The following is a 13,838-nucleotide window of genomic DNA, read 5'->3' as shown; positions in this document are numbered from 1 at the left end:
ATTACTCCTCATTCACCATAACTTCTTTAGTGCCATAAAAGTCCAATATGCAAAACCGCTCCTATAGTAAACAAACGTTCTTAAATAACCCGTCTCCAACGTTCGATCATTTATTTTCCGGATTTCTTCCCATCTCCATTAGATCATATTTCTTGAACTATTCTAGGCTACCTATGCTAAAGCCCGTTCCTCAAATTCTCATACTTACTCCCTGGATACTGAATACAATTCTTGCTTTGCTCCAAAGTGCCCAAAACGTTGACCACGTTGTAAATTAGAGACCTTTCTGGCTCTGGATGATCGGCCGAAGATTCCCACCACTGTTTCATTTGGGTTAGTGACATGATGCAAGCGAATATGGGGAAAAACATACCATAGCACCACCAAGACCTCTTTGCTTGATGTAGTGAGCCTTTCTGCGGGCGATCTCGACTGTGTCGTACGATATGAGGGTTTTTGTATTTTCGTTGTACGCTTTATGGTCTGTTAGCGTTTCCTTCCTATCTCGTCGCATCAAAATATCCACCCGTAGTGCTATTTTACATTTATTCTTCTTTCAAAATCAAGAAAATGCATCAAATATTGAAAAATGCAGGGGTAGAAAATGGCCAACTCACAATAACTTGCACAAGTTTCCTCATCCACGAATTCCCTCGCACCTTCCTGTGGTAACTTTTTGAAATCATGTACGCCATTTTCCCAAGTACCCTCTCCCACCCCATTAAACGGCTGTCCCAATCCCTCAGTCCCCTGGAAGGCCCTCCCATAAATCGGCATTCCAAGTACAATTTTATGGCTATGTACTCCTCTTGCCTCGTATGCCCTGACTGCATTTTCTGTATTATACGGCGTGGAATTTGGGTTATATTGGCTAGCATGCACATTTGCTTGGTGTCCTGCAACACTGTCCCACGATCCCGCATAGTCGTATGCCATTAAGTTCCAGAAGTCGATATATTGGTTCATGCCGTGAATATCCATGTTATTGTAATTTTGAGGACCAGCTGGACATGCTACCGTAAGTTCAAAGTGGTGGGGTGTAGGGAGAGTGTTAGAATAACGGTCCATGGCTTCCCTACATTCTCTCAACAAAAGAACGTAATCTCGGGCTTCTTCGGCGTTTTTGGGATATTCCCAATCGATGTCAATTCCATCGAATCCCAAATTCCTTATCAAATCCACTGCACTCTCTGCAAACTTTCTTCTTCCACTCTCCGTTGACGCTGGTTGGGCGAAATTGGAGGAATAGGTCCAGCCACCAATACTAAGCAATATCTTCAAAGATCGATTTCGTGATTTGAGGATATTGAGTTGCTTCAAGCAACCGTACAAATTAGTACCAACGTCATTCCATGAATCGCCTTCGAAATGAATATCAGTGTCGGCCCAGCCGTCAGTCATATATACCTCGCCAGAATCTGGACGGACATTGGCGAATGCGTAGAGAATATGGGTCAATTTCTCGGCAGGGAGATCTTGGGGAAAATGTTTGCGGCCGTAGATTGCCCACTGCGTGATGTCAGTCTATGTCTTGCCATATCATCGTTATAATGTTGCCATCTCTCTTTCTCCGTTAAAATTACGAGATCATCGTGCACACTTGTACAGCATCGCACCGTCGTCCCGCCACGTCTGAAGACAGAGAGAAACCGAAAGTTCATTTTCTTTCCCATTTCTATTGTCCGGATTGATCCTCGGAAAGGAAATCCAATTTTCATCCCATATCTTTGAAGCGTCGAATCTCTCACCCACTCAGAACCTCAATTACCCCCCGCGCCCAGATAATACAAAAGAAGAATGAAACAAGCCACATACATTTACAAAATACGCCACGGCGCGATATCCTTTCCCACCACCCATATTGTCTCCTAAACCTAGTTCTATTTCCTCTTCGCCGATAGTTTCTAGGTCGCCTTTACTCTGCTCGCCCGATCCTAGATCAAGTCCAGCTATTTCCCACGTTCCAGGTCCGTTTCGCAGCGTGATTAGTAGAGCGACAAAGAATGCAAATAAAGGGAGTGAGAATAGTATAATCTTTTTAACGTGCGCCACTTTGACTGTCTTCTTCTATTTCTTCTTAACGAGATGATAGATGCTTTTAATATGAGTTATTTTGGATGTGGAGTACGTCAAATGGTCTTGGAGTCAGCAGCTGATAGAAAGTGGCTGTGATTTTGTCGAATGTATTTGGTTGGTGACAGATGTCCAGTACCGCAAGTATCCATATCCAATCCCCGCAGGGCTGAGTGAAGCTATGACGAAAAGAATACAAGGGTTATGAGGGGCAACTTTGTACACGTTGATGCGCATGTTTAGGATTTCTGGGCAATAATTCTGTGTTTTACTTTATTACTCCAATGGTTCAGAGCAATTGCGAATGTGATGTGCTTGTGCATGCACGGGGTTTCTCAGAATAATTTATTTTGTTTCAGTCATTGATTGATTCTTTGTATTTGTAGTTTCTGGCCCAACCATCTTAGTCTTGCTGCGAGTGATAATCAGGTCTACAAAGCTGTATTTGCCCGGCATACCCGTAAGTAAATACCACCCCCCAATGCTCCTACTCCGCTCACATAAGAACTGAAAAGCTTAGCATGTATTGAAAAATATGTCTCGCAGCCTCGTATAAGTCCACATTTCCTATCCACGGTATCTTGGCCTTCGTGGCGCCACAGATGAGCATCGTGGCTGAAGCTGATGTATCTATCCATTTCTCCTTTCCTGTCGTGATCATACGTATATACCTCATCGCTCCTTTGTTATATTCTTAGGCGGCTGATAAACCACCATCGATCTCCCTTTAATATCCTCGCTAGAGCAAACCTCTGGATTCGGCAACAACTTCCTATAAGTTTCTTCCTTTGGATCTTGCCTCTGTCTCAAGAAACTATGTATTCGTTCCTCCCTACTCCCAAAAGTATATCTCGTCTCTTTCCTTCTCTGCCTCAAATCCTTACTCATCTTATCATGCAAAGTATCTCTCTGTTCCAAGAATTTTGCCGAATAATTATCCAACCTCGTCAGTTGTCCCAATCCACCTACCGCCACAAAAATTGCGATTAACAAGACAAATGCACCATTTGATACGAATTGGGGTTTCTGTTCTCCTTTGCCATCACGGCTGTACCATTTCTCCCAATCTTCCCATGTAGCATTTTGACTGGGTCCACCGGGACCTGCCCATCCATGATTCTCACCATGTTTATCGCGAGGATCGAGGACTTCGGGCCGTCCATTCCAACCTGCTCCATATGTATCGTATGCACTCCGTTTTATAGGGTCTGAAAGAATATCGTTGGCTGCAATAATCAATCTGTATCGCGAGAGTTTCGTATCATAGTCCAATCCATCATTCGTATCGATGCCATGTTTATCTGGATGATAAAGTTTCACCAATTCGTAAAAGCGTCGTTTAGAATAGGGAGATCCTTTCTTTTGGTTGAAGATTTGGTAGGGTGTTGGAACCGCAAATGCGGATGTCAGTTCGGGCCATTGTAATCCTCCGTGTTGATTTGCGCTTCGTCCGTCGGAGACGATGGCATATTTTCGTCGTTGTGAACGATGTTGTGGTCGATGGTTTTGGGATGTGAAGAGGGAACGAGATAGTGACGTCGTTGATGTGTAGGGAAATGCATAATAGCATTGCAAATTACTGCATGATGAAATCAAAATTCCCAACTTCTTGAGCATACTGTAATTGATGCAAAGAGCCAGTATGAGTACTGGCACAATTTGACCATTTCGATTTGGAAGATGAATGGACGTTGATATTGTATGAGGGTTTGTTCGGTTCTAGTATCGATATCGACGCTTCCTCGGAAGCTTGTCTAGATCATTAATCTAAAGTATGGTGACCCTTTCAGACATTTTGCGACGACTCTACAAACCACAATATTTGACAATCTTCTCACAATGCAAATGTAGACTTGACCAAAAGATTAATACTGATATTGAGTATCAGGTTTTCTTTTTTCCTTTTTTCCAAACAGGAAAAAGAATTGAGGTTGATTGAATTTTACGCCTATACCAGAATATCAGAAGCAGTTTTCTTACTTGCTACCGCTGTTACTATGACTTAGTCTCATACATTCCGCACGACGAAATTCCATATGCCTTGTGAAGGAAGAGCATTGTGTATTCATATCACATCAGTGGGGTATTCGGAATTCGGTGGTCTTTTTATATATGAATGATAATTGTCAACTCACTCAAATGTATCTTAAATTGCCTCCAAGAATATTGTTCTCTCTGATGCAACAGACTAATATTGTGTGACAAATATGACTGTAGACCCCTTTGGATTTGTTGGAAAAGGTAAAATTCCATATCTTCATATCTTGTAGACTGACAGTTACTTAAAGTTTTCATCTCTATGTTGGCGTAACTCTATAACGATGGGTTTTGTGGCATTTTCTAGTTACAACATATTTATCATTAGTCAGAATTTTGCAAGCGAGGGGGGAGATGTAGAAAGTTGATGTATAAGAACCATGTGGTAGATCCAAGACAAACATCATGCGTGGGGAAGAGAGCGAACGTATACATGCCTCTAGCTCTTAGGCTATGAAGTAAAGCTGGTGGACAAAAACGATGAGAGGGGATTCATAGTAGACAGGCACCATTTGAGAAGGGGAATGGAGCACTTACCATTGAAGGAAGTAAGGGAGCACAAGTCTTCATCTGGGAAACAAAGGAAGTAAGAGAATTATTGGAGAAGTGTCGAAATCCGGGTTGAGCATCTAAATTTGATTGAGCGTTATGGGAAAATGTTTTGCGCTTGTCTTTCGTCAATCTTTACCTATTGCATTCGAAACTCTTGACTCTCCGGTACCTTGACCGAACGACCCAAGAGTCCTCGGAGGAGGTTTGACAGTCTGACTGAAGGTTCATGGCTGGAAGGTCTCAAACTATCTAACCCTGTTGAAGATTCTGAAGCTTTCGACTACTTATCTCTTGGCTTAAGCTTACTACCTTTTGGGCTTCCCCATGTCATACAAGTAAGTATTCTAACTCTTCTTATTACTCAATATAGATTGCCTTCCTTGTCTCCCTTATTTCCAGTGTATTCCCTCAATCCAATTCGGTTCAATTGCTCAGAATCCATCCCGTTCCGCTTCGACTTATCGATACGCCATAGACCCTATTTCACCACCAAACCAATTGTACAAACCGCCAAATCGCCTCCAAGAGGTTGCACAATGACAATCCGGGGTACAGTGACCTCCCAGCCGGTATATATATGAAACACTACAGGGGCGCTGCATGACTTGTGGCACGCAAGGAAGATATATAGGCAAATACAAGATGACAATCGGAACTTCCCAAAATGTTGTATACATGGGATTTAATAGTACTTACTAGTCCTATGTGTGTTGTGCAAGTTTTCGGGTCGGAAGAAAGGGGTGAGATGTTCTGGAAGTGGGATCGGTATGTACAAGCGGATGAAAATGTTGGAACATGTGGATTGTGTGCCTTGGGTTTGTTGAGAAAGAAAAGAGCCATGATATATACTGTAGAATCATCGTGGGACAGGCCGCGGTCCGAGTACTTATAGGGTGAATAGAAGACTGACAAGGTCCCATTAGGTCAGAGCTGGTCAATTCATTTCAGCCTGATCTGAGATTTGCTAATCGCGGATTCTAGATACTTCGATGGAGATCTTTGAGAACAGCATTACTGTAACCCCTATGACTGAACTCCAGAAGTGAGGGCTAGCCGCCTTCGCGTTACTGGCTATGATGACGTGACATAAGGAACATTGAAATTTTGATTGCAAAAATCTTAAGTATCAGTGTGTCATCGTTTACCTATCTGCCAGACACATACATTCTAGTTATATGCTGGAAGCTTGAATAGGAGAAGCTTTAAAGTCCAAACTTTGTATCGATGATCCCCGTGTCTCGCAGTTAATGTGGACTATGTTCAACGGAAGTGGTCCGCGCCTTAAGGTTACATATATGCTGATAACTTGATATGAAAGGAGGAGATGTGAGTGTAATGCAGATGCAGATGCAAATGCGGATCCAAATGCAAACGCAGATGCAAGTAAAAATGGAGTCCACAAACCAGGGATTTATGAGAAGTGGATTCAGTGGAGGCACAACGATAACCACCATATGAACACCGAATCTCCCATAATGCCATTTTTCACTTTATCGCGCGTCTTGCGAGATTGGAAGCGGCTATTAGAAATTGTGGATATATGGAACCATACTGCCGTGAACATGCGAGGTATATACTCCATAGATGTATGCCCTTGCATGCCCACAGAGTAGTACATAATCACAATGTCGAGCCGAACCTCGAGGTTGAACTTCGGAACGAGATAGAAGTGGCCTGTCAATATCGAAAACGTTACCCTGTAAGCTTGTCGTCTTGTCAATGAAAAGTTAAACAACACCAAAACGTTCAATCGTCCGAGACATTTTAGACAAATCGTATATTAGTTGGCTCGCTGGTCAGTGACATCCATGATTTGATTAGAGATGATCTACAAAAGAGAAGTCAACGAAGGCTTTTCGAGGGAAGGAGGACGATGATATCATGAGTGCTGATCTATAGTCATAATACTGGCAGGATTCGGTTCGGTTATTGAGGATGAAGGGGAAGATAAGGAAGTGTGGAAGACTACACACCTACTGTTTGCAGTGGACTCATGAGGCAGTCAACTTGCTGATTGATGCGAGTCTATAAAGTTCCTAAGATACAGCAAAAGAATTATTTAAGATCGGAGATACTGTACGTACATAGACCAGTAACAATCCTTTTGAGAGTCAAGACAGCACGTGTCGTAGGGCAGAACAAGAAAACACCCTCGATCATATAACTCATCTGTGATCACCAACGAGATACTTCTTGAATCCTGGGTGGTTTTCTGAACACATGATCAACAAAATGTTGCGCACGGCCTATCTTTAATCTCAGTCAAGCAAGTAAAACTACCCAAATACCCCTGAAATGTCCACAAAGGGAATCGAATGGGGATGGCGTTGATATCTTTTCCTCCGTAAATGCTTTAGAATGGTTTGACATATCAAAAAGAGCTTAGTGTACGGATTTTGTGAACCACTTGAGGTCGAGTGGTTCGGCCGACTGATAAAATAGGTGCTGTTGCTCCTTTGGAGCATGAACGTATTGGGGGAGTAATTCCTGATGCACAAATGCCAGGTACTCGAAAGGACCCAAATAGTGGGAAGCAAGCTGGGCCTGAAAGTAAGTGGAGTTGAAGGCGTTCCAAAGAATAAGAACACATTGATGATGTTGCAGAAGTCTGCCACGCCCTTCCACGGGTGAGAACTCAAAGAGTTGGAACCGAGGGAAACAGAACAATATCTGTTTTACCCCCTTGGGTTAGAAGTTAGAAGCGGGTACTGCGGAGAACAACTGCGGTGCCACATTGGAAGATCGCCATTTGATCGGTTCATACTAGAGTTCCTATCGCTTCGCGGCCAGGGATTTTTAGTCAGGTACAAAGATTCACGAAGAAGCACGAGTTCCACAAAATGCTTTTAGGGTTAGCACCGATGAGGATTCAGGAACAGAACTTACAGCTATAGTTAGATATTAATTGAAGAGAAACTTGATATTGAATATCATCATGGGATGGATCAGTTGTTGGAATCAGATTCGTATGCAGTAAGAAAGAAGTGAGGGAGGAAGTTTGAAAATCTCACCGCTTAATTAGTTTTCCTCTAATTGATTAGACTAAGCTAAGTTTATAGTAAGAACCATAGAAATAAAGTAAATAAATTTCCGATTCCATCTACTTATCCTATCGAGGTCATTGATCCTTCCCCATGATTTATTGCGACAGAGCATCGATTCCAAATCTTGAGCCATAAGGAGAACACCACTTAGGTAAAGACGTTGTGTAAACACAGCATCGCTGATTACAACCCGGTACACCCAATTCCAACACCAATGCAACCCAACATGCCTAGGTACAATATTCCCAGCATCAAAGGGACCCGGCATAACAGATATGCTGCAACCACTTCTTCCCAAATACTATTTTGAGGTACCTGAGTCTCAGGAAACGTGGGTTGGCGGTAGGGAATCAAAGCCAAACTTGGCCATTTTTAGCTCCTACAATTATGCTCCACTGCTGCGCCATCGAAGAATGACCTAAATGGGTGATAAGGCGATAAAATTCCACGTGCGCGTGTCGTATCGTCCTGGATGCTAATCTTGAAAGAATCCTCAGGCTGGACGGATGGATCAAGGTTGGATTCATTTCCTTGAGGTTCTAGAGTAAGTAAGATAGTCGGAGAATACAAGACCGGTATTGAATGGATGTAGCCATTGTAATTCATGCGGGTGAGAGACATTGTATGGGAAGACGAGGTAAGTGGTGGTGAAGGGAAAAGGAGGATTGTGGGCGGGGATGATGAAGTGTTGATATCACATTGTGGATGAGTTGGAGATGATAGACAGAATGAGATGCTTTGAAGATAAGGGAGTTGATCGCTCGTGATTAAATTGATAGATAGGATTGGTTGATGTTATGTGGAGGATATATTAGTTACATTTACATTACATTACAAGATTGAGGTGAAAGTAGGTAGCGGTAGTTACAATTACAAATGATTACGACTAGCCTGATGATGATTCCAAGTAACATATCGTCGATTTAGATGAAGCATCATTGATGAGCTTTACTACTGTCTGCTTGGTACTACTGGTAGATTCTTCTAGGTATGGTATGGTAGGCTCGAGGTAAATAGTACCTAGTAGGTACTTTTCGACATTCTTCTCTCCTCTTGATAGATACACTAGATACTACGAGTACCTACCTAGGTACTAGGACTAGGTAGATACTAAATCACGGAATCACGGAGTTTTCCAGTTCACAGTTTACAATCTGAGTTAAATGGATTCTCTAGTCGATACTCTATCGTACCTATTATTATTATTATTATTATTAGTCTCCTCATTGTAAGTTATTAGTCGGCTTGGGTAAATTCAACAGCAGCGTACGTACCTGAATTGATTGGTGTGCCTCCACCGAAAATGGACCCCTGACAAGTTTTAGATGTTTCATATCGACGAAATCCCTCTTACTCTTATTATTCCCTCCTAGCTACTAAGGTATCGTAGATACTCATAGGTTCAAGGTCCAAGGTCCAAGGTCCACGGTCTGAGGTCTCCTAAGGTCTTCAAAAGTCTTCAAAAGTCTCTGATTCTCTACCCGGTGAAGATGACATTTTGATTCATCAATATCAATATCAAAATCAATATCAATATCAATATCAATATCAATATTCATATCAATCGAAGAAAAGAATTGATCATTCTTGGAAAAAGGGTGACTTTAGTAGACAGAGTACATTCACTCATTCACTCAACTCAATCACTCACTCACACTCACTCACACTCACTCACACACTCTCACACTCTCTCACACTCTCTCTCACACTCAACTCATCCTCCCACACCGGTACGACGGTTCGTTTGCCCAGCATCATACATTCATTATCAATCAACCTAGTACTGTTTCTATTTGCTTTCTGCAGAAAAACCCCCTCACCCCCTCCCTCGTCTGTTCTCTAACTCTATCCCATCCATCCGTTCCCCATCCCGCCAAAGCAAACGAACGTCCGTCCCACTTCATCATCTCACCTACATACATCCATACATCCATACATCCATTCCATCCATTCATCCATCCATAACTTAACTTAACTTTAAACTTTACATCTTAAAACATCCCAATTGATCAATCATACATCATTACCTACCTACTCATTACTCATTCATTTTTCCATCGTTCATCAAAGTAATACACACTCAACTCACCCGCTTCACCCACTTCACCCACTTCACCCACTTCAACCCACCTCCTTCACCTCACTTACCTGATTATTCTCCGACGACATTTTCGCCCATTTTGCAACATTATCTCTTCTTCGTATAGAGATACAAATCTTGAATCAATTCCCCGATATTGTTTCAATCAATATACTATATCACACCATACTTTACTATACCGAATATAAACCTCGCCCCTTCATTTATTTATTGTACGCGACGCAACGAAACGCAACGAAACGCAACGCACCACAAACCCATCCATCGTATCGCAATCAATCACTACACACTTTTGACAGACGTTACCAGATATCATTTCATCGTCATCCTCTTGCATGCGGAACTTTTTCTTTTTTTTTTTGCGACAACGCAACCCATCAACATATTATTCAGTCATCGGCGCCGCATGCGAATATTGCAACAAGATATCCCCATTTGAATCATTCATGTTATATCGCAATTGAAGGATTCTTTTTTTCTATTTTAAAGAGAGAAAAAAAAAAGATTTTCGTCAAGTAATTTGGGGTGAAGACCCGAGCGGCTCGCTGGTCGATCTACAAGCCCTCCTTCTCAATTCCAAAAATTCAACAAAGCCTGTGTGCTCCCTCCAAACTATACCATCGCATCCAATTCACTCTCATTTTCGATTTTTATTCAACCTTACGATAATATCTTTCTTTCCTTCCAACAGAACTTTGCTCAATTATTCCAACTATTGTCTGATCTTTCGAATACTTTTAAAAGTACATACATACACAGCGCACAGCATACATACTTACATATCACCACCTGCTCCAGGCATCTTACAATAATTTCGAATCCTCCACCAATCTTTCTGTCCATCTATCTACCCTTCTCGGCCAACCAAAGAACAGAGATCGACAATTCTCTTTGTTCTTTTTTGCGCAACACACCACGGTGTATCAAAGACTCCATTGACAGTGTTACAAAAGATATTGGCACTTCAATTTAATTTATAGAAAATCCGACTTGTTCGGTCACCAAACGATATGAGTGTAATGCTTCAAACCCCTTCTCGGGCATCAACAGCCTCATCTTCTTCTTTCCAACCAGTTTCTCGACAAAATACCATGTCTTCACACGATGGGGCTCGCTCTGCCCGTCAATCAAAGAGATATTCTATGACTACTCTCTATCTCTCCATGTCTGCGAATGAGAAGGATTTGGAAATTGAGGATGATCTTGCCAAAGGTAAGAATTCTGGTCCAATTGGTATTGGCCTGAATGTTGTACTAATGCATTGATGTAGCACAAAAGGTTCTACGAGAGCTCAAGTCGAAGATTTCATCACAATCGAAGAAGAATTTCGTGTTGGAGAAAGATGTTAGGTATCTGGATTCGAGAATTGCTTTATTGATTCAGAATCGCATGGCTTTGGAAGAGGTAGGAACTTAAACTTCCCAAGCCGAGTTTCACAACTAATATCTCTGTCAGCAAAATGAGGTAGCTAGTCACTTGGAAGATGCGACCGACTTGCAAGAAGGATTCTTCCCAAATGACGAGAAGACACAAAAATATGGCAACCTTTTATTTTTGCTTCAATCAGAGCCAAGGCACATTGCACATTTGTGCCGCCTTGTCACTATGGCAGAGATCGATTCTTTGCTGCAAACAGTCATGTTCACCATCTACGGAAATCAATATGAGAGCCGTGAAGAACATCTGCTCTTGACTATGTTTCAGGTAGGCCACACCCCAAGTGAATTGAGTGGCTTCCAGTACTGACCCTTGTTTTGCAGTCTGTCTTAACATACCAATTTGATAACACGCCAGAATATTCCTCTCTCCTCCGTGCGAATACGCCAGTCTCTCGCATGATGACAACATATACTAGAAGAGGTCCCGGGCAGAGTTATTTGAAGACTGTATTGGCAGACAGAATCAATGGACTTATCGAGTTGAAGGATCTCGACTTGGAGATCAATCCCCTGAAGGTCTATGAAACAATGATTGCACAGATTGAGCTGGAGACAGGAGGACTTCCGGCTTCCCTACCCAGAGGAGTAACAGCAGAGCAAGCGGCAGATAACACACAGGTCCAGGCTATTATCGAACCAAGACTAACAATGCTTATGGAGATTGCAAATGGATTCCTTACAACTATTATCGACGGGCTAGAGGAAACACCATATGGAATTCGATGGATCTGCAAACAAATTCGAAGCCTCACAAAGAGAAAATATCCTGATGCCAACGATCAAGTGATTTGTACACTTATCGGAGGGTTCTTTTTCTTGCGATTCATCAACCCTGCTATTGTCACCCCTAAATCATATATGCTCATTGATGGAACTCCAGCCGATCGACCTAGACGAACTTTGACCTTGATTGCTAAGATGCTTCAAAACCTCGCCAACAAACCCTCATATGCAAAGGAGCCATATATGGCCAAACTTCAACCATTCATTCAACATAACAAAGAACGAGTCAACAAGTTTATGCTTGATCTTTGTGAAGTTCAGGATTTTTATGAAAGTTTGGAAATGGACAACTATGTAGCATTATCTAAGAAGGATTTGGAGCTATCAATTACCCTCAATGAAGTTTATGCTACTCATGCCTTGCTCGATAAACACACGGCCGAACTCAATAAAGATGAGAACTCACATTTGGCAGTAATCCTGGCCGATTTAGGACCGGCCCCTGCACAACTACCCAGGAAAGACAACAGGGCTATCAACTTGCCCCTGTTTAGCAAATGGGAAACCGCGATTGATGATTTGACTGCTGCACTCGACATTACGCAAGAGGAAGTGTTCTTCATGGAAGCCAAGTCGACATTCGTTCAAATTATGAGATCAATTCCGAGCAACAGCGCTGTGGCGCGTAGACCACTTCGTCTTGAAAGAGTTGCTGATGCGGCAGGTCAATACCGAAATGATGCTGTCATGGTGCGAAAAGGTATTCGGGCAATGGAATTATTGAGCCAGTTGCAGGAATTGGGGGTCATTGATAAGTCAGATCAATTCAGCCTTTTGCGGGATGAAGTTGAACAAGAACTCCAACATCTTGGATCACTTAAAGATGGAGTTATTCTCGAAACTCAAAAACTCGATCAAGTTTTCAAGACCATTCGAGATCACAACACTTATCTAGTCGGTCAACTCGAAACTTACAAAAGTTATCTGCACAATGTTCGAAGTCAAAGTGAAGGTACCAAGCGGAAACAACAAAAGCATCAAGTCTTGGGTCCGTATAAGTTCACTCATGGCGAATTGGAGAAACAAGGAGTTATCCAGAAGAGCAACGTACCCGACAACAGAAGAGCCAATATCTACTTCAACTTTACCAGTCCTTTGCCCGGAACCTTTGTTATCTCGTTACATTACAAAGGTATGGACTATCGGGTCATCTTCTACCTATATGAATACATGCTGACTTCACTAGGACGGAATCGCGGCCTACTAGAGCTTGATCTGAAACTCGATGACTTACTCGAGATGCAAAAGGATAATCAAGAAGATCTTGACCTGGAGTATGTTCAGTTCAACGTACCAAAGGTTCTTGCTCTCTTGAACAAACGTTTCGCTAGAAAGAAAGGATGGTAAAGCGCAACCACCCCGCATCCTCATAATACAGGATACATTTCCTCCTGTGGAAAATACCTGCTTTTGGCTGCTAGGTCGGTCGCAGGCTGTATGATTATTCTTAGGTCGTTCAAATCACCGATAGTGTTGGATGGTGAATCATCGGAGTTGTGTTTTTTGATCTTGATATACCTGGTGGCATGGTTTTGATGGCGTATATGACAATTTTCCGATATTGTGCAGGCGGAAGCTTTATACCTTTTCTCTTTGTTTAATTTTTCCTGATGTATCTTGTTTTAGTGGGTGGTAGTGTGGTGTTTCTTGCGCTCTTCGTCTTTGTTTCGTTGGTTCATTTACGGGTGCCTTCTTCGGTGCGACGAGCAAATCATTTGGAGCGAGACGCTGAAGATGTTTGGTCTGGCTGGTCCGGAGAAGTGGCATGATAGGATTTTTGCATTATTCAAAGGGGATATGATTCAAGGG

At 42.3% G+C, this 13,838-nt stretch overlaps 3 protein-coding genes across 3 annotated transcripts; 1 reads left to right on the top strand and 2 right to left on the bottom strand.

Annotated features, from left to right (window-relative positions):
* Window positions 1-176: 176 nt before the first annotated feature.
* EAE97_005632 (uncharacterized protein) lies at window positions 177-1,860 on the bottom strand (the record flags this gene model as incomplete). The annotated part of the gene is made up of 4 exons (XM_038876144.1): window positions 177-320; window positions 374-474; window positions 618-1,509; window positions 1,816-1,860. 4 exons carry the CDS (start codon window positions 1,858-1,860, stop codon window positions 177-179), a joined length of 1,182 nt encoding a protein of 393 aa, XP_038733481.1.
* An 885-nt stretch (window positions 1,861-2,745) lies between these two features.
* Window positions 2,746-3,690, bottom strand: EAE97_005631 (uncharacterized protein; the record flags this gene model as incomplete). Its single annotated transcript, XM_038876143.1, has 1 exon — window positions 2,746-3,690. One exon carries the CDS (start codon window positions 3,688-3,690, stop codon window positions 2,746-2,748), a length of 945 nt encoding a protein of 314 aa, XP_038733480.1.
* Window positions 3,691-10,817: 7,127 nt separating this feature from the next.
* EAE97_005630 (uncharacterized protein) lies at window positions 10,818-13,376 on the top strand (the record flags this gene model as incomplete). The annotated part of the gene is made up of 5 exons (XM_038876142.1): window positions 10,818-11,019; window positions 11,078-11,211; window positions 11,263-11,511; window positions 11,568-13,161; window positions 13,216-13,376. 5 exons carry the CDS (start codon window positions 10,818-10,820, stop codon window positions 13,374-13,376), a joined length of 2,340 nt encoding a protein of 779 aa, XP_038733479.1.
* Between the last annotated feature and the right edge of the window lie 462 nt (window positions 13,377-13,838).

Source organism: Botrytis byssoidea (genome assembly GCF_014898295.1).
Source record: "Botrytis byssoidea strain MUCL 94 chromosome Unknown BBYS_009, whole genome shotgun sequence".
Taxonomy (NCBI): Eukaryota; Fungi; Ascomycota; class Leotiomycetes; order Helotiales; family Sclerotiniaceae; genus Botrytis; species Botrytis byssoidea.
Note: the sequence above shows the minus strand (reverse complement) of the source record. Positions and strands in the feature narration are given on the sequence as shown.